General features: G+C 44.1%; 1 protein-coding gene and 1 pseudogene across 1 annotated transcript; one reads left to right on the plus strand and one right to left on the minus strand.

The window, feature by feature from the left end:
- On the minus strand, positions 1–23,387 carry LOC148341644 (uncharacterized). Its single transcript, XM_088283088.1, has 2 exons — positions 23,378–23,387; positions 1–2,011 (listed from the first exon to the last, which is right to left on the minus strand). Exons 1-2 carry the CDS (start codon positions 23,385–23,387, stop codon positions 219–221), a joined length of 1,803 nt encoding a protein of 600 aa, XP_088139214.1. The 3' UTR covers positions 1–218.
- On the plus strand, positions 23,386–24,914 carry LOC148341645 (general transcription factor II-I repeat domain-containing protein 2B pseudogene; annotated as a pseudogene).
- The last annotated feature ends 529 nt before the right edge of the window (positions 24,915–25,443 follow it).

The raw sequence follows: 25,443 nt of genomic DNA on the forward strand, positions 1-25,443 counted from the left end.
GTTGTTCCAGGAAAAGGTAATTAATTTTATTGATAATGTTTGATATAAAAACAAAACAACTCATCATCACTCAGAGACAATGGTTATTCTGGCACTGATCACATTGGCTTAATGTCAATAAAAAAAGCTTTTCAAAATTAAATTTATCATATTTTATTCAAAATCACATTTACATCTTACCACAAAGAGTCAATTCCTTCCGTTTTTTTTTTTAAGCTTCAAGGATTGCTGCAATTCTCACCAGCACAATTGTGACTCTCAGCACCCTGTTTAGTGAAGAATTTTTTAGCACAAACACTGCAACTGAATGGCTTTTCTCCACTGTGTGTTCTTGTGTGGTTCGTTAAAAGCGACTTACGATAGAAACTCTTTCCACAAACTGAGCAGGAAAAGGGTTTTTCGCCACCGTGTGTTCTTCTATGATTTGTTAAAGTTGATTTTTGAGTGAAACCTTTCCTACAAACTGAGCAGGAAAAAGGTTTTTCACCACTGTGTATTCTTTTATGTTTTGTTAAAGTTGACTTTCCAGAGAAGCTTTTGCCACAAACTGAGCATGAAAAGGGTTTTTCTCCACTGTGTGTTGTTGTGTGTTCTATTAAATTAAACTTTCCGGAGAAGCTTTTGCCACAAACTGAGCAGGAAAAAGGCTTTTCTCCACTGTGTCTTCTTAAGTGGCTTGTTAAATTATACTTTTGAGAGAAGCATTTTCCACAAACTGAGCAGGAAAAAGGCTTTTCTCCACTGTGTTCTCTTGTGTGGATTGTTAAATTAGACTTTTGAGAGAAGCTTTTGCCACAAACTGAGCAAGAAAAAGGTTTTTCTCCACTATGTATTGTTGTGTGTTTTATTAAATGCGACTTACGATCGAAATTATTTCCACAAATTGAGCAGGAAAAAGGTTTTTCACCACTGTGTGTTCTTGTGTGTTCTGTTAAACTTGAGTTCCTGGAGAAGTGTTTTCCACAAACTGAGCAGGAAAAAGGCTTTTCTCCACTGTGTCTTCTTAAGTGGCTTGTTAAATTATACTTTTGAGAGAAGCATTTTCCACAAACTGAGCAGGAAAAAGGCTTTTCTCCACTGTGTTTTCTTGTGTGGATTGTTAAATTAGACTTTTGAGAGAAGCTTTTGCCACAAACTGAGCAAGAAAAAGGTTTTTCTCCACTATGTATTGTTGTGTGTTTTATTAAATGCGACTTACGATTGAAATTATTTCCACAAATTGAGCAGGAAAAAGGTTTTTCACCACTGTGTGTTCTTGTATGTTCTGTTAATCGTGACTTTTGAGAGAAACTTTTCCTACAAATTGAGCAGAAAAAAGGTTTTTCTCCACTGTGTGTTCTTGTGTGTTCTGTTAAACTTGAGTTCCTGGAGAAGTGTTTTCCACAAACTGAGCAGGAAAAAGGTTTTTCTCCACTGTGTATTGTTGTGTGTTTTCTTAAATATGACTTTAAAGAAAAGCTTTTGCCACAAACTGAGCAGGAAAAAGGCTTCTCTCCACTGTGTGTTCTTGTGTGTTCTGTTAAATGTGACTTTTGAGAGAAACTTTTTCCGCAAACTGAGCAGCAAAAATGTTTTTCTCCACTGTGTATTGTTGTGTGTTTTATTAAATATGACTTTAAAGAAAAGCTTTTGCCACAAACTGAGCAGGAAAAAGGCTTCTCTCCACTGTGTATTCTTGTGTGTTCTGTTAAATGTGCCTTTTGAGAGAATCCTTTGCCACAAACCGAGCATGAAAAAGGCTTCTCTCCACTGTGTGTTCTTGTGTGCCTTGTAAATTGTGCCTTTTGTGAGAAGCTTTTGCGACAAAATGAGCATGAAAATGTTTTTTCTCCACTGTGTGTTCTTGTGTGTGGTTTTAAAGACAACTTTGAAGTTAATGAGTCAGTGTGACGTGCCCTTTCACCTTTGACTTGCCCATCATCGTCATCATCATCATCATCATCATCGTCATGAGTGTCTGATAATGTGTCCTCATTATGTGCTTGTGATGGCCCCCAGTGGTCTTCATCACCTTCTGTTGTCACGTGATGACTTGAACTGCTGCTTGCAGGCTCCGCCCCTCTGTTGTCCTCACTCACATCCTTGTTTTCATCTTCAGTCTTTATAGGGAGAACGTTCACTGGTGACTTGTTGATCTCCTCTTCCTCCTCCTCCTTTTTGATGTGAGTCAAGTCTGGCTCCTCTTTCACAGAACGGAGATCGTTTTCACAGACGTCTGCATGACACAAAAAGACAAATTTGGTTTGGTCAAGTCAAAGGTCAGGCGGCGACTTTGTCTTATATTGTTTCTACCATGCTACCTTGACTTGTGCCCGCCGCACACGGAGCAATGCGTACGACCCCAACTTGGACCGGACCATGGGGACACTTCACAAAATTCCGTCCTACGATGTAAACCTCCCTTTCGCAGCACAACGGTGATAAACGAGCATTTAAAAAGGAAGCACGTTGCGGCTGATGCCGATTTAATTCCTGACATACTCACAGACGTTTCTGGAAGCGAGCTGAAGTAAGCACACACAGGCTATTGTGTGCATCTGATGGAACACCTGTTGTGGGACCCTAACATATTGATGGGGGCCATCGCAACATTATGTCATTGATGGAATAGAAATCCTTCAAGTGAAATATGTTTACAGGTTTTTCATTTTGCATTTAGAGATAGTTTCATCGTCGGTACTTTTTGCTTCCATTATAATCTGTATACCTAAAAGAATTAAAGGGGCCCTGGTAGGGCTGGGCGATATGACCTAAAATCAATATCGCGATAAATTAGGCAGTTTTACCTCGATAACGATAAATGCGCGAAAAATTCCCCCTGAGGACCAAAATCTAAATAAATGCAGGAAATGCATATTGACTGCTTTTTTTATTGACCAACTGGTACGCATTACTTTCAATGAAAAATAGAAGTTCAAAAATCATTTGAATAAACATTCAAACTAGCTTGCTTTGCGTGCCTTGAACAATGTCACAAAGAACAGGAGAAAAAGGGTACCTCTCACAAAATCTTTTTATGTAAATATATTGTGCCGAGATGCTGTAATTCCATTTGCAAAGGCCTAGATTTGTGTGAAGGTATCGTGTAAACCAGGGATGTCCAAACTTTTTGCAAAGCGGGCCGGATTTGAAGTTGCAAAATGTGGAGGGGGCCGACCTCGGCTGACATTCACTGCATAAACAACAATATATTCAAACACATTTTAGCAAGCGATTCTGTGTTTCACATTTTGCTTTTTTATTTGCATTTAAACCATCAAACATGTATTTTGGTTCATTTGAAATATGAACATCACATGCAATTGAATATTTGCTTAACTTTTTATTCTTAAACAGAAGTAATTATACTCTTGAGTGCAAATAATATTTGAACATGAATTATATTATGAACATGAATTATATTATCATCATGGGAGTTCAATGTCCACAGAATTTTTGAAAAACAGAAATGATTACCACAAGTGCAGGACTAATTTGATATATATGACATATCAAATATAAATGTTGATTGAAAATTTTATTCTGGAATGAAAACCGACAACTTGTCTGAATTTGTGACTGAACAAAACAAAATTAAGTCAGTTATTTTAATGACAAATGACTTGCCTGCATTAATGTGACGGGTGATACTGAGATCTGGACTGCAGCACAAAGGCCAGGTCTGGCTCAAAGGCAGAAGTATTAATGCGCAAGATGTCTCGCAGATGAGAGTCTGTGAGTCGTGTCCTCAGACGACTCTTATTTAAGTTCATTACAGAGAATGTCTTTTCACACAAATACGTCGACCCAAACAAGCTCAACATTTTCTTAGCAAACTCTCGAATCTCTCGAAACCTGCCTTTATCCAGCTCTCTGTAAAAGTTGGCAAGAGAAAGTTGCTGGTGCCGACTACGGCTCTCGGCGTCACACTGCAACTCAATGAGCTCCAGCTGTAAATGGGCTGGAACATTGTCTGTGTCCACGGAGAAAGGTGATGAAAAAAGAGCGATGTCCTTCTCAATAGCTGCAAAATCCCGAAAGCGTTGTGTGAACTCTTCAGCCAAAGATTTCATATCTGATGCGTACCTCTTCGTTTGTGCACTGATATTGCTCTCTGGGAATCTGATTATGATTTCTTGCAGCGCTGAGAAATGTGCAGTATTGGGCTGGGTCTGCGACAGGTGTCTTTCAAACAGTTTGAGCTTGATTCCAAAGGCTTTGATGTGTTGGTTTATGACTCCGTCTGGTCCCTGGAGACTGGTGTTCAGGACATTAAGGTGCTTTGTAATGTCAACTAGAAAACCCAAATCAGCTAGCCACATGGGGTCATTTAGTTCTTGCATAGGTTGTCCCTTTTCAGCCAAAAACTCACAGATTTGCTGCTTAAGAGAGTAGAAGCGCGACAGTGCAGAACCCCGACTAAGCCATCGCACGTCAGTGAAATAGACAACATCTCCATATTCTGCATGAACATCGCTGAGAAACTGTTGAAACTGGCGGTGGCATTGCGCTCTGGAGCGAATATAGTTAATAGCCTTTATCACCGGTTTCATAACATGTTCGTATTGGAGATGTTTGGCACACAGAACTTGCTGATGAATGATGCAATGGAGTTTTACAGCGCTACCCCCTTCTTCACTTACTTTGTTACATATTAGTGTCGCTAATCCACTTCGTTCGCCAGCCATGGATGGTGCGCCGTCCGTAATAATCCCAGAAATTTTATTCCACGGGAGTTTTAAGTCATCCACGGCAGCGCAAACAGAAGAGAATAGGTCTGTTCCTCTCGTTTGGGCTTTCAGGCTCTGCAGGTCAAGTAGTTCTTCAGTAACGTTCATTTCATTGTCCACTCCTCTCAAAAAAATAAGCAACTGGGCAGTGTCCGAGGCGTCTGTGCTTTCGTCGCAAGCCAGCGAAAAAAAAATCAAACTCCTTTCCTTGGACCCCCAATTGTCTTTTGATGTCTGACGACACTTCCTCAATCCTGCGTGCTACGGTGTTACGTGCCAGGCAAACTTTGGCAAACTCTTGCTGCTTCTCGGGACATATTTTCTTCGCCATAGTCATCATGCAGTCTTTGATAAATTCACCCTCGGTGAAAGGTTTGCAATGCTTCGCGATCAGTGTTGCTACCTCGTAGCTAGCTTTCGTGGCATTCTCATTTGACTCTCGGGCTCTTGCAAAATACTGCTGCTGTGAGAATAAACCCGCTTCAAGTTGCGCCAATTTCTTGCTGCGTTCCTCCCCGGTCAAATTGTCATACATGTCAGCGTGTTTCGTTTGGTAATGTCGTTTGACATTGAACTCTTTAAAAAGAGCCACGGTCTCTTTACAAATGAGACAGACACAGTTGTTACATATTTCTGTGAAGAAATAGTCCAATTTCCACACATCTTTGAAGCGTCGACCCTCGCAGTCAACTTTCCTTTTTTTGTTTATTGTCGCCATTTTATAAATTGGGGGTAAAGGTCACCCGGGCTGATGCCTTGTAGTGATACTGCCTCTAGTGGGTAAATTAAGAACAGCAGTTAGGAAGAGCGCGCACTCAGTACTGTATATGTGCGGGCCAGAATGTATTAATTTTATTACAGAGGCTGCGGGCCGGATTAAGTTTGACCCCGGGCCGCATTTGGCCCCCGGGCCGGACTTTGGACATGCCTGAAAACAATCTAAATAATGCCATGTGCAAAGGCGCTAGTCGCCTGTAAACAAAATGCTAAATAAAATGGAAAAAAATGTCAATGGAATGCCAATGCCAAATAAACGCATGTGCTTCATCAGGAAAATGTGCCGTCTCGATTACCCTGGTGCGCAATTGCCACTTGCCGTCTATGTAATGCACATTCAGGCGCAAACAGGGATCCATGTTGCGACTTGACTACAAGTCGGATGTGGATGCAAAATGCTTGACATGTCTCCGCTCCCGTCCCGATGTTGTCCATATCGGGAAGTGCTGTTTGCGGCAAATATTTTCGTACCTCTTGTCGGCTACGTTCCTGAGGCGTTTAAATCCTGTGCGCTCCACTGTAACTTCAGGAGCTCTATCTTTAGCTATGTGCTAGGCTATCGCGTCCACCACTGAGACGTTCTCTCGTATGGTGTCGCCTCCGTTATGAGCTGTTGTCACTTGTCCAACATTGCTTCTCACTTTGAACTTTTAGCACAAGCTCCAAGTCAACAGCATGGTTGTGTTGTGGGTGGTGAAAAAGAAAAGGTTGGACGCGCTGTTTCTGGTGCTTATGACGCACTTTGTAGTTCATGTTCTTTTGCTCAAACATCGTCTTTATGGAACACAAAACATTTCCAAACGACAGATGTCCACTTTATTTTCGGGACAAGCGCGACAGGAACAATTTCAACGAACGTTAATTCGTCCGCAGCCGTGTCAGCCGCTTCAGGATTTGAATCGCCAGCTACGAACGCGTCTTGTTTACATTCTTGTTCAGAAGGGAGGAGTCACGTGACTACACGCGCTGGAGCCGTCTTAAAGGGGCATGAGCATCGCCGCAGACAGAAAAGACTTCTTTTTCCTTTTTTTTTTAGACACCGAATTTACCGACATGGGCAAAATGATGTCGGTCATTCTAATAAATTTCGGTAACGGTAAATTTTCGGTTTATCGCCCAGCCCTAACACATAGTATTTTCATGACCCACACTCTCATTCAGAACAAACAGATTCAGTCTGCTCAGGTCAAAGTGATGACACCCCAGATAGCACTTCATGGACAAATACGACTAAACACATTCTCCACATAGGCCATAGAAGATACAAACATATCAAGTTGGGGGAGGACGTCACAGGGATGCTATCAAGAAGACCCAAAAATATAATCTGATCTGGGAAAACATACACCACACAATCTGTACACTGACGAGATTACAGGGGAATGTGAGCAGGAGAGACGGAGAGACTGCCGCCTGCCTGAGAAGGTCAGCCTTGGACGTGGAACGTGGAACGGGCCGGGGGAAGGAGCAAGGACGACCGATTCAACCTACATGACCCTTGACATAAAAAGCCTCCTATAAAATGTGAGGCTGGGCTGAGATCAGCGCGCCATTTTTCGATAGTACTCGTCTTGAGTACAGTTTCTCGTGAGATTAAGAAAAAGCCGCCCAGATTTCTGTCTTTGTACTATTTCCTGAACGCCAGAAATTGAAGAAACTAAATATTGGAACTCTATTCAGTTGTTGTTGAGTCTTTATTTGACCCTATTCTTCTTGAGTACAAAAAACGATCACACATTGGAGTAACTTTGGCTTTTAAGATTCATTTACTAAATGTTTCTCATTTTCTCGGTGGCTCAACTCCAACAGTGGATATAAAAGTACACTACATCTGTCAGCATAGTTTTGAAACATGATGACATGACAAACTTAATTTCTTTAACAACATTTAAAAACCGGAATAAATCAAATGTTAAATAATCAGTTCAAATTTTAAACTGGGAAAAAAAACACGGAGTTTAACCCCCACTAATGGTTATTCTTTGGCATTTATTTTCTGCACTGATTTCATTTGGCATAAACAATTGTTCAGCAAACCGGCAAGTAAAAGGCAATATTTAAAAATAAAACGGCAATAACCGTGAACGATTTCCCCCAAAAACTTAATGTTGTTATGTATATTTTTAACGATAGAAAGTCGTTCTTTCCAAAGCAAATGAGAGTAAGACGGGTACAAACCTGCTTTGTGTAGCACAACAGGAGGCTGCTTGTTAACTTCGCCCAGCAGTTGAAAATGTTGCTCGTTCTCTTCTTTTATTCCACAAAGTTCCTCTTTGTACTTGGGTGTCGTTCTAGCACACATTTCCAAATGATAATTCCAAAAAATCCGCACTTGATCTCTGCTTGGCGATGAGTCATGTGCCTCTTTTCGTTAGCGGCTAGCAAGCTAACAAGCTAAGCTAACAAGCTAAGCTAACTACGCCGAAAAGCATCAACGCGCGAAGATGAGTTATCGGGACACAAGGACTTAATGAATTATGTCGTAGTCCTTTAGAGTAGCACTGGACATTCTGTGAGAAACTTACAGTCAGTTCCACACTAAATCAGAAGAATTAAGCGGTGGACTGTTTTTGTTCCGGTGTGGACGGGTCGGTGGATGTGGTCTAGGTCCTTCGGAAGCTGCGCGCTTGCTTATGACGTCATGCTTTAAGCACGTATTTTTCAAATATATTTCTTTGCCTCTGTGTATGTTTTTACCCCTGGCTGTTCTATTTCAATATATATTCTATATAATATTTTAATTCGGTTGATAAAAAAAATAAAATAAAAATAACTAAAATAACGCCACATTGGCGCGTAAGATCTGACGTCACTTCCGCTTTTGCCTCGAGAAGCCGCTGCTGCTCCAGCAGTGGGACGTTTAAGTTTCTCCTCCCGAACTTGCAACAATGCTGTGTTTTACTCGGGCTGCGAGATTGTATGAATATAATGTCTGCAAATACTAGCAGTGCTTCTCAATTATTTCACGCCCGCCCCTACCAAGAAGAAAAAGATTCGCGCCCCCCCCACCACCAATGTTTTTCTGTCTTTGTAGATTGATGTTAGATTGTCAATAAAATATCCCTTAACTGAGCTCGATTGCTAAGAAATATAATTTTGAGAATTATTATTGTGAGGATCTCGAAACTCAGTACTCTGTTGTGCAAATATTGATGAGATGATAAATATTTACTAATACGTTTTTTTTTTTTATCTTTATTCACAGAAGCAAACCAAACACAGTTATTAATACCAAAATCCATGCGATGCATCTAATTTGAAATACTTAGCACCTGCCATGTCACTCAGGACTTCTTCATGCTTGGGAATCTGATAATGTTCTCTTATATGAAAAAAATCAGTGCCTACCTTCTGCCAGGGAGTTGTGGGAAGGTCAGTTGCTAATACGTGCATAATATAGAAAACACAAAAAGAAGAGCCAGGGGGATTTTAAACAAAAATTCTTTGTAAATAACATAAAGCAACAGCTTTAGTATGTTTACGATACGTTTTTTTAAAAATAATTTTATTGTTACTATACGTTTTTTTTAATGGTTACTGTAATGTTCCGTCTTCTATCTTAAGAAGTCACGCAGGCAACGTGATGCTGCAAGCTTGTGTCTCTTTATTTACTGACTTGCATTCTCGTCTATGTGCAGACACACTTGTTCGTCTGGTAACCAAAACACACATCGGGCAATACTGCCAACTAGTGGCCAATGATATAACTGCTATCATTACATCTCCCTTTTAAACGTTAAACAATGCCTATGCTTTTTTTTCATTATTATTATTTTTTATTATTATTATAATAATTTTGTTTTGTTATCAATTATTTTCACTTCTTAACAATATCTATCCATTTTTTACGACAACAAGCAGCTCTACAACAATTTTAGCAACAATCACACAACATTAAACATTTTCAATCAGCCTGTCCGGTTGTCGTCTAACTCTTGTTGATCTTCGAAGAGGTTCAGTAATCCCAGAAATTGCTGGTGGTTGAGGTCTGTGCTCCTTCGATGTATCCACCTGCTTTGCAGCCTCAGCCGCATCAGAAGATTTCTTACAGTTCCCGGGAACCTTCAGAAGACTCCTCCAGTTCCCCCTCACTCTTTGTCCATCCTTTGTTTCCACAATGTAAGATCTCGGTCCGGCTTCGATAAGGACAGTCACTTTTCTGTCCCAACAATTAGGTCCCTCGATCCTTGCAGTGTCTTTCTTAGAAAGAGGTTCCAGATGTTTTGGAGCCCTGTCATATGCAATTTTCTGTTTGAGTTTGAGCATTCTCTTCTTTTCAGTCCAAATGTTGTTGTCATGTCCTTGTGGTATTTGTGGAAACGTGGTGCGAAGCTTACGGCACATGAGTAGGTCAGCAGGCGAAGAAGCTCCCCACTCCACAGGTGCAGCTCTGTAACTCAATAGGGCAAGGTAAGGATCAGATGCATTGTGGCAGTTGAAATGAGCACACACGACTGACTGTGAACACGTCTTTATTCCAAGACTGCCAACAACAGAATAACGCACAATCACAAATTTGCGCCAACAAACATTAACATGAATACGCCCCCAAACGGGATGCCTGCTGGGTGAGAGGCATGGTCCTAATGTCCGCCACACAGCCCCCCCCCCCGAACACCCAGAAGGTCGCTCAGAACGAAAACCTCACCGGGGGCTTCACCGGCCTGCCACAACGACTACGCAGGCCATCCTTTAGTGGTGCAGTTGAAACCCGGTGGGCAGGGGGGTCAGGCGAGACAGGAGCAGGAGCACGACACACAACGTCGTCGCGCGGAAGTGAGGGCGTGGACTTTGGAGGGCGACCGCGGCGAGGGACGTGGGCCGGCAACAGCACATCGCCTGCAACCAAATGAGCTGGTTTTAGCCTATCTACCGAGACGCACTCCCTTCGCCCACCCATATCAAGCACAAAACTCTTATCGCCGCGCTCCAGCACCCTAAACGGGCCGTCATACGGTGGCTGCAAGGGCGAGCGGTGGGCATCGTGGCGCACAAAAACAAAACGGGCTGACATAAGCGCGGACGGCACGAATACCTTGGGAACACAGTGGTGAACCGGTGCAGGGCTCAGGGGCCCCCCCGACAAAAAGGAAAAGGGCGGAGCGTCCAAACCGTCTGGCAGAAATTCACCAGGTACGCGAAGCGGCTGACCGAGCACCAACTCAGCAGGAGCGGCGTTAAGATCCTCCTTCGGCGCTGAACGTAAGCCGAGCAAAATCCATGGCAGACGGTCGACCCAGTTACCGTCCGATAACGCAGCTCGCAGCGCAGCTTTAAGTGACCGGTGAAAACGTTCGCACAAACCGTTAGCCTGCGGATGGTAGGCAGTAGTGCGGTGCACGCGCACACCCAACGATACTGCCAAGGCTGACCAGAGCTCAGATACAAACTGGGGGCCCCTGTCCGAGGTGATATCGGACGGCGTGCCAAAACGCGCGACCCAGGACGACAGAAACGCACGGGCTATATCCACCGAGGTCGTGGAGGACAGAGGAACCGCCTCTGGCCACCTAGTCGTCCGGTCCACCATAGTGAGTAGGTGAGTAAAACCTTGCGAAGGGGGAAGGGGACCTACCAAGTCCACATGCACATGGTCAAACCTCCTGGCCGGAATCGGAAAAGGTTCAAGGCTCGACCTGGTGTGTCGGTGGACTTTGGCACGCTGACATGCTACACAGGCCGCTGCCCACATCCTGACGTCCTTACGAAGCCCGGGCCAGACAAACTTTGCCCCAACCAGCTTGACCGATGCACGGACGCCAGGGTGTGACAGGGAGTGGATCGAATCAAAAATCCGGCGACGCCATTCCAACGGAACTACAGGACGAGGGCGGCCCGTGGACACATCGCAGAGGAGAGCAGTGCCACCGCCCCGCAACACCACCTCCTCAAGCCTAAGAGCCATACTCACTGCCTTGAGGTTGCGGATGTCAGGATCAACGGACTGGTCGGCAGCCATTTCCGAAAAATCAACCCCGAGCTGGACTGGACACACGATCGCGCGCGATAAACAATCAGCTACAGGGTTACACTTACCGGCCACGTGCCGAACGTCCGTCGTAAACTCTGAAACGGCCGCCAAGTGCCGCTGCTGACGGGCTGACCATGGTTCAGTAACCTTTGACATCGCAAACGTAAGTGGCTTATGATCCACGTAAGCCGTGAAACGGCGTCCTTCAAGAAGGAAACGAAAGTGGCGCGTCGCAAGGTACAAAGCCAACAACTCTCGGTCGAAAACACTATACTTGCGTTCGTTATCCCGCAGCTTACGACTGAAAAACGCAAGAGGCTGCCACACATTTGCCACGAGCTGCTCAACCACTGCCCCAACAGCTATATCAGAAGCATCTGTAGTTAAGGCAACTTGCGCAGTCGCAATCGGGTGGACCAGGAGAGTCGCACTCGCCAGGGCGTCCTTAGTTTGTTGAAAAGCCTGTTCCCGCCGTGCAGACCACTCGACAGTATCATTAGCTTTCTTATTTTTCAAGGCATTGTAAAGAGGATGCAGGAGGTGGGCCGCACGCGGGAGAAACCGGTTATAAAAATTAACCATGCCCAAAAACTCCTGCAGCGCCTTAATTGAGGCCGGGCGGGGGAAATCCACCACTGCCTTCACCTTGGCGGGCAAGGGGACCGCGCCCTGTGCTGAAATCCGGTGGCCTAAGAAATCAATCTCAGCCAGACCAAATTGACATTTCGCTGGGTTAACGATCAGACCATGCGAATCAAGACGCTTGAAAACCTCTGTTAAGTGCGACAGATGTTCCTCTGGTGAAGGACTGGCCACCAGAATATCGTCAAGATAAACAAACACAAAGTCGAGGTTGCGCAACACAGAGTCCATCAATCTTTGAAAAGTCTGTGCTGCCCCCTTCAGTCCAAAAGGCATGCGCAAGAATTCAAAAAGACCGAACGGGGTTATCACCGCGGTTTTGGGCACATCTTCCGCCTGCACAGGCACCTGGTGGTAACCACGGACCAAGTCCACTTTTGAAAAAATGGTGGTGCCCGCCAAACGGGTGGAAAAGTCTTGAATGTGTGGAATGGGGTAACGGTCATGCGTAGTCACATTGTTAAGGCGACGAAAATCACCACAAGGCCGCCAGGAACCATCCCTTTTAGGCGCCATGTGTAAAGGCGAGGCCCACGGACTGTTAGAACGCCTCACAATCCCCAAACGCTCCATTGTAGCAAACTCCCCTTTTGCTATCGCCAATTTGGCCGCGTCAAGGCGACGCGCGCGAGCAAAAACAGGCGGGCCGACCGTGGGTATGAAATGCTCCACCCCGTGTTTAGTGCATGCGGTGGAAAAGGCTGGAGTCGTTAGGGAGGGAAAGTCTGTCAGCAGGCGCTGATAAATGTCACCCGATGCCAAATAATTCGCATGCGTTAATGGCCCGAGTCCCCCAGCCTCACACGGAAAAGTAGCAAAAGAAACAGCGTCAATCAAACGGCGGTTTGCGACATCAACGAGCAGTCCATGTGCACACAGAAAATCCGCGCCGATAATGGGAACCGTGATTGCGGCAACAAGAAAGTTCCACTGGAAATCACGTCCATGGAAGCACAGAGTCACCAACCTGGAACCAAAGCTGATGATGGGCGAGCCGTTAGCCGCACACAGGGGTGGTCCGCAAACGCCGCCCGCCTTGTCCACGGCGGAGGGTGTAAGCAGGCTGACTTGCGACCCGCAGTCCACCAGGAAACGTCGTCCAGAGGACGAGTCTGTAAGGAAAAGCAGCTCGCTCTCTTTGCCGGCGCCCACAGCCACTACTGAACGCCGGCGTTGGAGTTTCCCGGAGCTTCGTAGGTGCAGGGGGGAACACAACGCCGAGCCCTGGCGCCAAACCGCTGATGGAAGAAGCAGAGAACCTTCCCACGACGCTTTCGAACGACCACCGCGGCCACCGTTGACGGATCCACGTCTGGTGTCGTCCCAAGGGTGGAATCGGCCGCCACACTTTGCACGGCGAACCGTCTCGTAGCCAGCAGAACTCGATCCGCTTCCTCAGCCAAACCTCGATGATCGCCGGTCGCCAGACAAGCGGAGTTAGCCAACACTGCGCGCACCGGAGATGGTAGCTGTCGCAGGAAAATGTGCGGGAAAATAAAACCGCCCTCATCCGAACCCAAGAGCGACAGCATATTGTCCATGAGATCCACTGCCGTGCCATCGCCCAAACCGGGCAGGGAAAGGAGCCTATCTGCCCTCTCTGAGTCCGACAAACAGAACCTCCTCAGCAGAAGCTGTTTGAGCGCGTCGTATTTCCCGCCATGTGGAGGTGCTCGCAATAGCTGCATAACACGACGTGTAGTCAGTTGGTTGAGGGACGCCACGACCATGTAGTACTTCGGGTCATCGGAGGTGATTCCACGAAGGTGGAAAAGCGCTTCCACATGCTGGAACCACGAAGCCGGATCGCTCTGCCAGAACTCCGGTAGCCTCACGGTAGCGGTGACGGCTGCAAGATGAGGGAGTTGGGGCGGCATGGCCGAGGAAGACACCTCTTCATCTATGACTTGAAACATACTCAGCGTCGGGGTCACCAATGTGGCAGTTGAAATGAGCACACACGACTGACTGTGAACACGTCTTTATTCCAAGACTGCCAACAACAGAATAACGCACAATCACAAATTTGCGCCAACAAACATTAACATGAATACGCCCCCAAACGGGATGCCTGCTGGGTGAGAGGCATGGTCCTAATGTCCGCCACAGCATCATCCTTGGCCTTCCTTAGCAGTCTCTTGATGATTTGCACTCCCTTCTCAGCCTGGCCATTTGCCTGTGGGTATAAAGGGCTTGAAGTGATGATGTGAGCCTCAGCCTCCTCCGCCGTAACGCAGTCCTTGATGTCACTGTTATGGTGCGGCGCTCGGGATAACGCATCAGCAAGCACTATGTATTTTCCAGGCGTGTATTTTAGCTCAAAATCATAGCGCTGCAATATCATCATCATGCGTTGAATTCTGGGCGTCATGTCATTGAGATTTTTCTTCCTCATTGAAATCAGTGGCTTATGATCAGTCTCTGCTATGAACGTGGGCAGTCCATAAACATACGTGTGAAATTTGCCACATCCAAACACTAAACCCAGTGACTCCTTTTCGATCTGAGCAGAGCGTTTTTCAGTCTCTGACATTGACCTGGATGCATAGGCTACAGGTTGCCATGTGTCTCTCGCCTTTTGCAGCCGTACGGCACCTAGCCCATCTGTCGACGCATCCGTGGAAATTTTGGTTGGTTTTGACGGATCAAAGTAGGCAAGGACTGGCTCAGCTGTCACAGTTCTCTTTAGATCTTGCCATTCTTTGTCATGTTTTGTCGTCCACTCAAAGGCGACGTTGTGATGCAGCAGCTCTCTAAGGGACTTTGTCCTCGACGAGAGGTTTGGAATGAACTTGCCCCGGAAGTTTATCATCCCCATTGCTCGCAGAAGTCCTTTTTTCTCAGTTGGAACTGGCATGTTCGGCATTGCTTGCACTTTGGTTCTGCCTGGCACCACTCCATCTGCTGTGAGCTTGTCTCCCAAGAATGTCAATTCTGTAACTCCAAACAGACATTTCTCTCGTTTTAGTTTAAGTCCATTAATTTTAACTCTTTGTAGCAGTTCCTCAAGTCTCTCATTGTGTTCTTGTTCCGTGTTTCCCCAAACAACCAAATCATCAATGTACACACGGGTTCCTTCCAGACCTTCTATGATTGACTCCATAGCTCTGTGAAAAATCTCAGGCGCAGACTTTATGCCAAATGGCAGTCTCAGAAAACAGAAACGCCCAAATGGTGTGTTGAAGGTGGTGTACCTGCTGCTTTCGGTGTCCAGCTTGAGCTGCCAAAATCCATGCGATACATCTCATTTGCTAAAGTACTTCGCACCTGCCATGTCACTCAGGATTTCTTCACGCTTGAGAATCTGATAATGTTCTCTTATCATGTTTTTATTCAGATCTTTGGGGTCGAGGCAAACACGTAACTCTGGGGAGTTTCTCTTTTAAACACACGTGATGGAATTTACCCAGTCGGTGGGTTCTTCCACTTTCTCTGACTCTGATCGGTGTCATTCTGCTCAGTTCCTTTTTTAATCTCTCTTTGAGAGGGGCTGGGACTCTTCTCGGGGCATGTACTACAGGTTCAGCATCTTCCTTGAGCTGTATTTTGTAAGTGTCAGGTAGCGTACCTTGTCCTTTGAAGACAGAAAAGTATTTGTTCACTATACTCTTACTACCTTCACTCTGCAAGTCTTTGTTGTTCTTATTGACATCCTTGCCGTCGACTTGGTAAATTCTTTTTACCAATCCAAGATCTTCAGATGTCCTGTCTCCAAGGATTGACTCCAGTCCACTTGGCACAATTGTGAACGTTAACTTGTGTTGTCTTCCCTTTGCTGTCACTTTTAGCCTACAACATCCCTTTGTTTTTATTGGCTGATTGTTGTCGGTTTTCAATTTCACGGCCTTGTCTGTGCCGGTTTCTCTTCAAGTGATTTCAAGTCTTTTTCATTTATTATGTTTGCTTTTGCTCATGTGTCAATTTTAAAAGTAACAAGTGTCCCATTGACAAGCAGTGGTGCAATCCATTTATCTTCTTTTACTGCATTAACAGCTTGCTCTGGGTCTCCTCTAATTTGTTGTTGCACATCGCTTTCGTCATATGACACGATTTTGATGAAAAAAGTGTCACTTAGGTCATCACGATCACTGTGTCTTCCTGCACGGTGTGCACTTACTTCTTGGTGTAGCACATCTTAGCATAGTGATTTTGCTTTTTACACTTAGCACATGTTCTCCCAAATGCAGGACACCGTTTTGGCTCGTGCATTTCTCCACACTTTTTTCCAGCTGAATGGAGCTTGATCATTTTCATTGTTTTTGGTCTTTTTCTTGAATCGCAGTTTACCTTTCCTCGTCACTGCCTTCACGGACTCTGTTTTTTCATAAGATGGCGCTGCTTGGAAAGTTAGCACGTGCTGCTTTGCTAGCTCGTTAGCTTGGCAAGGCTTTCCTTATTATTGAGTTTTTCAGATCACCAAAGTTACAAGACCTAGCTTTAATTTTGAGATCGTTGAAGAAATTGTCAAAGGACTCACCGGGCTGTTAGAGTCTTGAACGAAACACGTATCTCTCATAAGTTTTGTTTTTCTTAGCTAGACAGTGTTCATCAGATTTTTGTAGGACCTTTTCAAACTTGTCTTTATCTTCGGTTCATCATAAACAAAGGTGTTGAATACCTCGATGGCCACGTCTCCAGCATTGGTTCGCAAAAGGGCTATTTTTCTTTCGTCCGCTCTGTTACCGACTCCCACGGCGGCAAGGTAGAGCAGGAATTGTTGCTTGAAAGCTCGCCAACTCTCGTCCACATTTCCCATCTTTTTCAGCGCTTCTGGTGGCCTTACGGAGTCCATCTCGCGTCAGTCCTTTTCTTGACCCGCGACCTGGTACCATGTAATGTTCTGTCTTCTAAGAAGTCACGCAGGTAATGTGATGCTTCAAGCTTGTGTGTCTTTATTTACTGACTTGCATTCTCGTCTATGTGCAGACACACTTGTTCGTCTGGTAACCAAAACACACATCAGGCAATACTGCCAACTAGTGACTAATGATATAACTGCTATCATTACAGTTACTATACGTTTGACATCGAACCACTTCGTCGTGATGACGTCAGACATTTCCGTGTTCCTTTTATTTTATGTTTAGATACTTAATGGTTGCAATTCAACATTTCTGTTCATTGCTGCTGGCTCTCCACCCAAACGCAGTTCAAGTGAGACTTCTGTTAAATGTTGAGCGTACATCGAAGCAATTCATTTTAGCGATTAGCGCGCTTAGCACCTCCTCGCCTCCTCGCTTAGCACGCTACTTGTTAGTGGAGTCGTTTATTTTCCATCACGTAGCTTGTTGCTGCTGCTGTGTATGGACTTACATATAGTTCAAACAAAGTCCGTTTTGCTGCGGCGCAAGATAGCATAGCGCAGGGCGTTTAAGTAGCGGAAAGAAATCCCCTCCGGGACAACGAGCGACAGGGCGACAATCTTTTATATGTTAACATTTCAAATCCATGTGACCATGAGCGCACGTCCAGCACAAACATTAACCTGGCTGTGCTGAACGTGCGCTCCCTTTTAAACAAAACTTTTATCATAAACGACCTGATTTTAGACAACAACCTTGAAGGTATTCTTTTATCTGAGACATGGCTAGGTACAGATGCTCCAGTTGCTCTCACCGAGGCTTGCCCACCAAATTTTAATTTTTTATTTTCGACCAGAGACTGTAAAAGAGGAGGCGGGACTGTGTCAATTATAAAAACTTCTCTTATTTCAAAGGAAACTATTTTTAACAGGTATTTATCTTTTGAACACCATGCCTTTGTTTTTAGCAGTCCTTCTATTCTCTGTGTCACACTTTATCTACCTCCTCATCACTCTACTTCTTTTATGAGTGAGTTTTCAGAGTTCTTATCGATTTTACATTCCACTTATAACAGAATTTTAATAACTGGCGATTTTAATGTGCACGTTGACAATATCTCGGACTCACTGTCCAGAGAATTTTTAAACCTTTTTAACTATGTTGAATTTAAACAGCATGTCGCACAGCCAACTCACAACAGAGGACACACCCTGGACCTGGTCATAACCTACGACCTGTCCGTTGGTGTGTCCTCTGTTGTTGACCTGGCTGTGTCAGACCATTACTGTGTATATTTTAACATCGGCAGTTTTAATCAAGAAGCAGCCCCGGTGAGAACAGTGAGAAAACGCTACCTAACTTCTGAGGTTACTGCAAATTTTATTGAGATTTTAAAGAGCACTCCTGCTGACATTTGCACCTTGTGATTTTATTGTTGATAATTTTAAGAGGGTTTTAAAATCAACATTAGACTCAGTTGCTCCACTTTTAACAAAAAACATAAAAATCAAGACTATACCCCCGTGGAGAAATGATTTAACTAAGGAATCAAAAAGAAAATGCAGGAGTGCAAAAGGAGGTGGAGAAAGAGCAACCTTACAGTTCATTACCAAATATGTCAACAACTCAAATCCTACAATAAAACAGTCAAACTGGCAAGAATGTCTTACTTCTCAAATCTCATTACAATTAGTAAAAACAACCCTAGGTATCTCTTCTCCACCTTCGATCTTTTAACCAGCTCTGATCTTAAAAAGTCCTCACAGACAGCGACAGACGCTCTCTGTGAGGACTTTGCAGACCACTTCAGAAGTAAAATCGATGACATAAGATCCAGTCTTTTAGCTCATCAAAATGTAACTTCTATTAACGCTGGACAGTCATTTTTACCAGAGGAAACACTGGAAAGTTTTGCCCTGGTTGATGCAAGGACACTTGGTCGAGTTTTCTCCCAGGTAAATCAAACAACCTGCCTTTTAGATCCAATTCCCACATCACTTTTAAAAGCTTTTTATGGATTTTTTTTTGAGGAACAGATTTTAAATATAGTCAATTGCTCTCTTCAGACGGGTGTCTTCCCCACTGCGTTTAAAACTGCGGTGGTGAAGCCCCTTCTGAAGAAGAGCAATTCAGAGCCCAGTGTTTTAAATAATTACACCCCTGTATCCAACTTACCGTTTTGAAGTAAGATTTTAGAAAAAAATGTTTTTCTACAGTTATATTATTTTTTTAAATACAAATAATGTTTTAGAGAAATTTCAATCTGGTTTTAGAATGAACCACAGTACAGAGGCAGCTCTTTTAAGGATTCTAAATGATTTCAGGTGTTTTGCGGATGCAAAAAAACTCACAGTTTTGGTGCTACTGGATTTAAGTGCCGCGTTTGACACAGTAAATCACATTTTATTAAATAGACTTAAAAACCTATTGGGCATCTCTGGTACTGCTTTTAACTGGTTTTATTCCTATCTCACAGACGGACGTTTCTTTGCAAGTATGGATACCTGTTCCGCCAAAACCCATGAAATTGAATGTGGGGTTCCCCAAGGTTCAATTTTAGGCCCAATACTTTTTAATCTGTACATGCTTCCTCTTGGGGATGTCATGAGGCGACACGCATCAGCTTCCACAGCTACGCTGATGACACATGGCTGTATATTGCCGTGTCTCCGGATGACACAAAGCCTATCGATACCCTTTTAAATTGCATTTTAGATATTAAGTCATGGATGGCAGAGAATTTCCTACAGCTCAATCAGGACAAAACAGAGGTTTTAGTTATTGGTCCTGAAGGTCAGAGAGAAAAACTCATCACAATTTGTGAAGAACCTGGGCGTCTTTTTTGACTCTGAGCTCAGTTTTATTCCTCATATTTAAAATGTAACCAAGATGGTTTTTTATCACCTTTAAGAATATAGCCAGAGTCCGCCCGTTTCTTTCTCAGGCTAACACGGAGGTGCTGATGCATGCTTTTATTTCCTGCCGCCTAGATTACTGTAATGCCCTGCTCTCTGGTCTTCCCAAAAAGAGTATTTCTAGTCTACAACTACTTCAGAATTCAGCCGCACGGGTGCTGACGAGGACCACAACGTGCTTGTGAGAAGGGGCCCTTGCAGCAGCTCCGTATTCAGGGACAAGCCCTTAAACGTGGCACCACAGTCAAACACGACACGCAGTGTTCCCTTTCTGGGATGATGGACACCATGATGGGGAATATACCAAACTCTTCCTGAATCAAGGTCTCTTTGATCGTCAGGTACTTGTTCTGCATAATTGCAAGTGATTACATTAGTCATGGACTTCACATATTCTTGATGGAGTTGCTGATCAAACTTAAATTTCTTCTTCAGACCTTGTAACCGTTGCTGGGCCACAGCAAAATTGTTTGGTAAGAAGACATCTTTCTTCTTGAAAGGTAAGTTCATAGTATACTTTCCATCCTGTAACTTGGCAGATGTTTGGGTCCTTGCTGCCTTCCGGAGAGGCAGCCGAGCAAGGCTGGATTGGTGATGGAAAAGAACTGGTTCGAAAAAGATTTTATTCTCGTCACATGCTGATGTAAAAAAAAGTCTCCCCAAAAACGTGTGCGTGTATGCGCCCCGCGCACGTGTGAGCCCCCTCTTAGACATTCCCTTCTTACAGGGAATGCCCAAGTAGGACATGAATATCTAATTTTCCCTTGTTGCATATGCATTCCCATCCCGCTAGTCTTCGGGATTTCCCTCCAAAAGTCCCCCAGAGGGAGAGCAGATGCGTCTCCCCTTTGATACGACCAGTCTACTCGTGACCACCTTAAATTACTCTCATACCCTGGAAGGTCACTGACCTGGCGAGAGAATTGCCCCCACCATAAACAATGCTCAGGCCTATTTTCTCTCAGGGCAGTATCTGGTTACATCGGAACTTCAGAACCAAGACTGGTCACTTCTGTGAGCTCCAGTCCCTTCATAGTTTCATAAAGAGAATTACTTCCCATATCTAAATTAGGCCATTTAAAAATACACAACATTTCAACTTATATTTAAGCTTGTTTATGTAATACTACAATATTTATTCAATTATTTTAATGTTAAATTACATCAATATTAATTTAAACCTTTTTATTTCACTCTTGATTATTTCTTAATGTCATGATCCGCGTTGGGCATGAGAGGGGCTTTGTTATTGTTTTCATGTGCATGCGGTTTTGTTATTGTTTTCGTCCCCTCCTTCCCGCCATGTGTTTTCTGTTATTGTTTTGGTCAGCTGTCATAGCGCCTCCCCTCAGCACTCGTCCTCACCAGCCACGCACCTGTTCCCCGTTACCCTCATCACGCACCTGATTCCCATCTGCTCCCCTAATTACTCTGACTATTTAAGCCTCCCAGACCCACCACTCTGTGTCGGGTCATTGCAGCAAGTTACGGACTGCCACGACCACGTTTCGCTCACGTTCATGTTCATGCTTTTGTTCCCCTCCTCGTTCCCGTTTGCCTTCCTCAGCCTTTTGCCTCGGTTTTTGTTCCTCGCCCCCAATTTTTCTGTTCGTCAAGTTGGTACCGTTGTTATTTTTCTCCCGTCCCGGTTGTCTTCCTTTGTTGAACCCCTTTAATAAACCCCCTGAACGACATCCATTCCCTGCCTCCTCGCCTTTTGGGTCCACCTTCCTCCTCGCCAAAAGGCGACCCTGACACTTAACTTATTTGTTCATTTGAATATGTATGCAATTTAAATTATTCCATCCATCCAGCCATTTTCTGCCGCTCATCCGGGGTTGGGTTATTGAATTAATTTAATACATAAGTATTTTTTATATTTCAATATTTATTTCAATATTAGGACTCTTCTCAATGAGTTCAATATTTATAAAATGTTTCTATATTTCTTATTAATTGAATTAAGTCTGTATGTGGTTGCCAATTTTTATATTTCCCTATTTCATTATAAAAATAATCCAATATATAAAAAATATAATACAGCATGAAAAAAAATATTTGGTATACAGTGAACCCCCGGTTATCGCGGTTAATGGGGACCGAGACCACCCGCGAAAACTGAAAATCCGCGAAGTAGTGTCGCACCTTCAAAAAAAAAAAAACAAAACAAAAAAAAAAAAACACAGTGTATATATATATACTTCGCACCTATATATATATATATATATATATATATATATATATATACTGGTAGAGAGAGAGAGAGTGAAATTCATGTTTTAACAAAAAAACAAATATTATTAAAACTTATTTTTTTATTCCCCAGCCATTATTTTTGTATTTATTCAATTACTTCTTTTTGTATTTATTCAATTACTTCTTTTTGTATTTAATTACTTCGACTTTTACCTGCTGGTACGCCGTCCGGTGTGCCCTGTGAATGTTATGATCCTCCAGCAGAACTGGAGGATTGAACAGGACTCTCCAAAGGCAGACACGGGAAAAAAGGTGGTGATACAAAGATAGTGTAGCGACTTTGTAAATAGTTCAAGGGTTCTGTGTTTTCCTCTTTTCTGTGGAGGCTGTGAAGGCAGCAGGGGAGTGAACGTTATGTTGTTGTCGTTGTGTTGCTCTCTCTCTCTGATCAGCGTGGTTGCGGCCAACGGCAGCCGTTTTTGGCTTAATAATAAAAGCGTTCGCTGATGGACAAATTGGCCTGATTTATTATACAACGTTACAATATTTATTATAATCACAATATAGTCAGTGTAATCAGCGCGTCTCGCAGCAGCTGATGGCATGGCGCGAGATGATCGCTGGAGGAACGCCCACACAGCTGAAAAAACAAAAACACACGCGGCATGACAGGCACGGATCATGACAGTGAAATGAAAGGTGGCATTCTTCATTTATTTATTTATTTATTTATTTATTCATTCATTCATAACCTCGCTCTCCGCCGTTGCCCGGGCGGAAGGTGCTCCTATTCGGCTTAACTACCACGCACGGGCCGGTCTCCTTCGGAGCTCACGCACGGTCCCGAACGAAGCCAAATGTCGCCGCGCGAGTGCCCGGGCGGAAGTTGTTTATCTTCGGCTTGACAGCCACACACGCCGGCCGGTCTCCTTCGGAGCTCACGCACGATGTCCGATCGTATCCGTCGCCACCAATCGTCCGGGGGAACCTGCTCTTCTTCGGCCACTCTCTTCTTCGTCCACTCTCCTCTTCGGCGCACGCCGGCCGTCTAACCGCTTCAGCGCCCCCTTGTGCCGCTCGGCGAAACTACAATGCTCCCGAATATTTTTTAGACCCGCGAAGCACTGAACCCGCGAAAGGTGAACCGCGAAGTAGCGGGGGTTCACTGTATTTATTTATTTAAGTTAGAGGTAAAGCTGTGTGTTTAGTTTGCGGGGAGCAGATCGCCGTGTTGAAGGACTACAATTTGAGTCGGCATTACCAGACGAAACATGCAGAGAAATATAAAAACCTAACTGATGCTGAAAGAGCGCAGACATCGGAAGCTTTGCTAGCTAAGCTACAAACGCAGCAAGGCTTTATTACCGGGCTTCATGCATCCAGGGATGCAGCAACCAAGACCAGCTTTGTGATAGCCCACAAAATAGCCAAAAACAGCAAGCCATTCTCAGAGGGGGAGTTCGTGAAAGAGTGCTTGGTAGACTCGGCAGCACTAATATGCCCTGAAAAAAAAGCGGCATTTGAGCAAGTCCCGCTGTCCAGGCGAACCGTGACGAGAAGGGTCGAGGACATTGCGGGGAATCTGGAACTACAGCTGCAACGTGAAGTGCCAAGTTTTGATTTTTTCTCCTTGGCTCTGGACGAGAGTTGTGATGTCCGCGACACAGCCCAGCTACTCGTATTTGTCCGCGGGATAACGCCGGACTTCAGGATTACGGAGGAGCTGGCAGCAATGCGGTCGTTAAAAGGGACGACGACAGGGAGCGATCTCTTCACTGAGGTAAATGCTTGTATGGACACGTTGGGACTGAAATGGGACAGACTGGCAGGTGTCACCACGGACGGTTGTCCAAATCTTACCGGGAAAAATATCGGACTTTTAAAACGCATGCAGGATAAAGTGACTGAAATGGACCCTGATCAGAAATTAGTATTTTTACATTGTATTTTACACCAACATGTGTTGTGCAAATCAGTGCTAAAAATTAACCATGTTATCGATGTTGTTACTAAAATAGTTAACTTCATCAGGGCGCGGGCACTGAATCACAGACAGTTTGTCACACTTCTGGAGGAGCATGAGAGTGAGCACAGTGACATTGGCTACCACACTTCTGTGAGATGGCTCAGCCTGGGCAAAGTGTTAAAAGGAGTCTGGGATCTGAAAGCAGAAATCCAGGAGTTTTGTGAGACAAAAGGCAAGGCCATCCCAGAGTTTGCAGATGAGGTCTGGATGGCAGATTTCGCATTTGCTGTTGATGTGACTGCACTGATGAATGAACTGAACACCAAGCTGCAAGGCAAGGGCCTTTTTGTACATGAAATGCACACCTTGGTGAAGGCTTTCATGAGAAAGATACAGTTTCTTTCAAGACAACTGGAGAGCAACACTCTCACTCACATGCAAACCCTGAAAGAAGTCACACCATCAGCTGATAACCTCTGCAGGTACTCATCCATGCTAGGAGCATTGCATGGTGAGTTTGCAAGGCGATTTGAGGATCTAAGAACAATGGAGGATGAAATCCACATGATTTCCCCTCCCTTTACCTTCAGTGTGGATGATGCACCCAGTGATGTTCAGATGGAACTCATTGACCTGCAGTCTGATGGAGTACTGGCAGAGCACTTTAAGTCAGGATCTCTGCTGGATTTCTACTCTTCTCTCAAGGAGGAGAACTTTCCAAACATTAGGAGACATGCTCAGAAGATGTTTGTTCTCTTTGGCTCTACCGACATTTGTGAACAAACATTTTCAATTATGAAGTTTACAAAATCCAGGGACAGATCCTCTCTCATTGATGATCATCTGTCAGCTGTGCTTCGCATCTCCACTTCAGACATTCAGCCTGACTTTGATGCACTTGTTAAAGCCCAGCAGAGATTAGATTTCTCTCACTGAACAAGAAAAATGAACATTGAAACACCAAATGAGGCAGTTAGACCACAAATGTAGGCATGTTACTGTAAGGCACCAGATAACAATGAACTGGGACACTTTTTCTCAAAATCACAGTTCAGTGACAGTCAATATGTTGTATCTTGCTAAATGTTTGGTGCAAAAAGACAATATTGTGATGTCTTTAAAATGCTCAGAACCTTTACACAACTATCCAACAATATATGGAACTCAAAATGTGTTTTGAAGTGAATGTGACAGAATATGTTTACTAATATGAGTCACAAATAGTAAAAAATGTTAATATTTTGTCTACCATTGTGTTGAGAAATTTGAATGAATAATTTTTTGTAAGGCAACCTCATTTTTTCAGTTTATTTGGTATTTAGTTTCATTGCTTAACTTTAATATATACTCTTGCCAGCTTGTCAAAACAGTGCTATTTACTGCTTTTTAAAAAAGAAATACAATTAATATTATGCAGAATTGAGTTCAGCCTTTTGGCCCGGCCCTCCACAATATTTTATGTTTC

This window comes from Idiotropiscis lumnitzeri, chromosome 2 (assembly GCF_059441095.1).
Source record: "Idiotropiscis lumnitzeri isolate Australia: NSW breed Sydney's pygmy pipehorse chromosome 2, RoL_Ilum_1.0, whole genome shotgun sequence".
Lineage (NCBI taxonomy): Eukaryota > Metazoa > Chordata > Actinopteri > Syngnathiformes > Syngnathidae > Idiotropiscis > Idiotropiscis lumnitzeri.